Source organism: Papaver somniferum, chromosome 1 (genome assembly GCF_003573695.1).
Source record: "Papaver somniferum cultivar HN1 chromosome 1, ASM357369v1, whole genome shotgun sequence".
NCBI classification, from domain to species: domain Eukaryota; kingdom Viridiplantae; phylum Streptophyta; class Magnoliopsida; order Ranunculales; family Papaveraceae; genus Papaver; species Papaver somniferum.
Window position 1 is genome coordinate 89127252 of NC_039358.1, and position 1364 is coordinate 89128615.

General features: G+C 36.5%; 1 protein-coding gene across 1 annotated transcript; it reads left to right on the plus strand.

Annotated features, from left to right (window-relative positions):
* Positions 1–331: 331 nt before the first annotated feature.
* LOC113347296 (serpin-Z2B-like) lies at positions 332–1123 on the plus strand. The gene has a single exon (XM_026590923.1). The coding sequence runs from the start codon at positions 332–334 to the stop codon at positions 1121–1123; it is 792 nt and encodes a 263-aa protein (XP_026446708.1).
* Positions 1124–1364: the final 241 nt, after the last annotated feature.

Consider the following 1364-nt stretch of genomic DNA (forward strand, 5'->3'; position numbering starts at 1 on the left):
CCAAAAACATGTTTTTGGACCAGTGGATAATTTTGTTCTGGGGTGGAATACACATTAACCGGTCTTGGGTTTTTAGAACTAAACATTAATTCCTAGATTGGTAATACTGCTTGTTTGTAAGGAACCCCAACCGGCCAACCCTAGGCCCTAGTCCTAATACAGGAAGGTATACCCTCTGACTATATATACACGGTTTCTTGTTCCTTAGTTATCAAGAAACAAAATCTATAAAAGTAATCTCCGATCGCATACTAGTATTCAAGTATCACTATGAAACTCATCTCGCTCCTCTGATATCCTAATCAACACACAAAAACAAAATATCCCACCCATGGCTAACGAAAAGAGTTTGATAGGTTCTTCATTATCTATGCCAACTATGAAGAATCTCTTTTTGGAAGAAGGTAATGGAAAGAATTTAACATATTCTCCATTATCAATATATGTTGCTTTAGGACTATTAGCTTCTGGAGCGAAAGGTGAGACACTAAATCAGTTATTATGGTTTTTAAAATCTGAAAATCTTGAATGTCTTCATAGTTTTTGTTCTCAGTTTATGAATTCATTGAATAGTATTTTGGTAAACAAACTAATATGGGGCAACTATGGAGGACTCGAGTTGTCATGTGTTAATAGTGTTTTGGTTGAGAAATCATGTGTCCTAAATCCAAAATTCAAAGAGGTTGCCAACTCAATATTTAAAGCAGAAGCACGAGCTGTGGATTTTAGATTTAAGGCTAATGAAGTGAGACTGATTGTGAACCAATGGGTCGAACAGAAAACTAGCGGGTTAATCAAAGATCTAATTCCAGAAGGATTAGTAGATAGTGACACAAAGATTGTGCTGGTGAATGCACTCTATTTCAAAGGATCATGGTGTCCGGATCAGTTTGATAAAGGCTTAACCAGGAACTCGGGTTTTTATTTACTTGATGGGCATTCCTCTGTTGAAGTCCCATTTATGTTTAGCGGAAAGGAAAACCAATATATATTGTGTCACGACGGCTTCAAAGTACTCAAACTCCCGTACAAATTACAAGCACAAGCAACGGTTAGTACTAGTAGTCAACAATTTTCAATGTATATAGTTTTACCAGATGAACGCAATGGACTTGGCGAATAGATAGAGATGGCAAGTGCTGATTCAGCTAGTTTTTTTAATCAATATCTTTCGGTGGATCCACCGTCGGTACAAACAAGATATTTCAGGATTTCAAAGTTTAAGATAACATTTGATTTTGACGCTGAAAGAGTTCTCAAAGAACTGGGATTAGTTTTGCCTTTCGGACCCTAAGCTCAATTGACTGGAATGGTAAACTCAAATTTTTCAGTTACTTCTGTTATTCACAAGTGTTTTGTCGAAG

Excerpts from the sequence above, each read along its gene's own strand:
- LOC113347296 (XM_026590923.1), top strand. The coding sequence starts at position 332 with ATGGCTAACGAAAAGAGTTTGATAGGTTCTTCATTATCTATGCCAACT.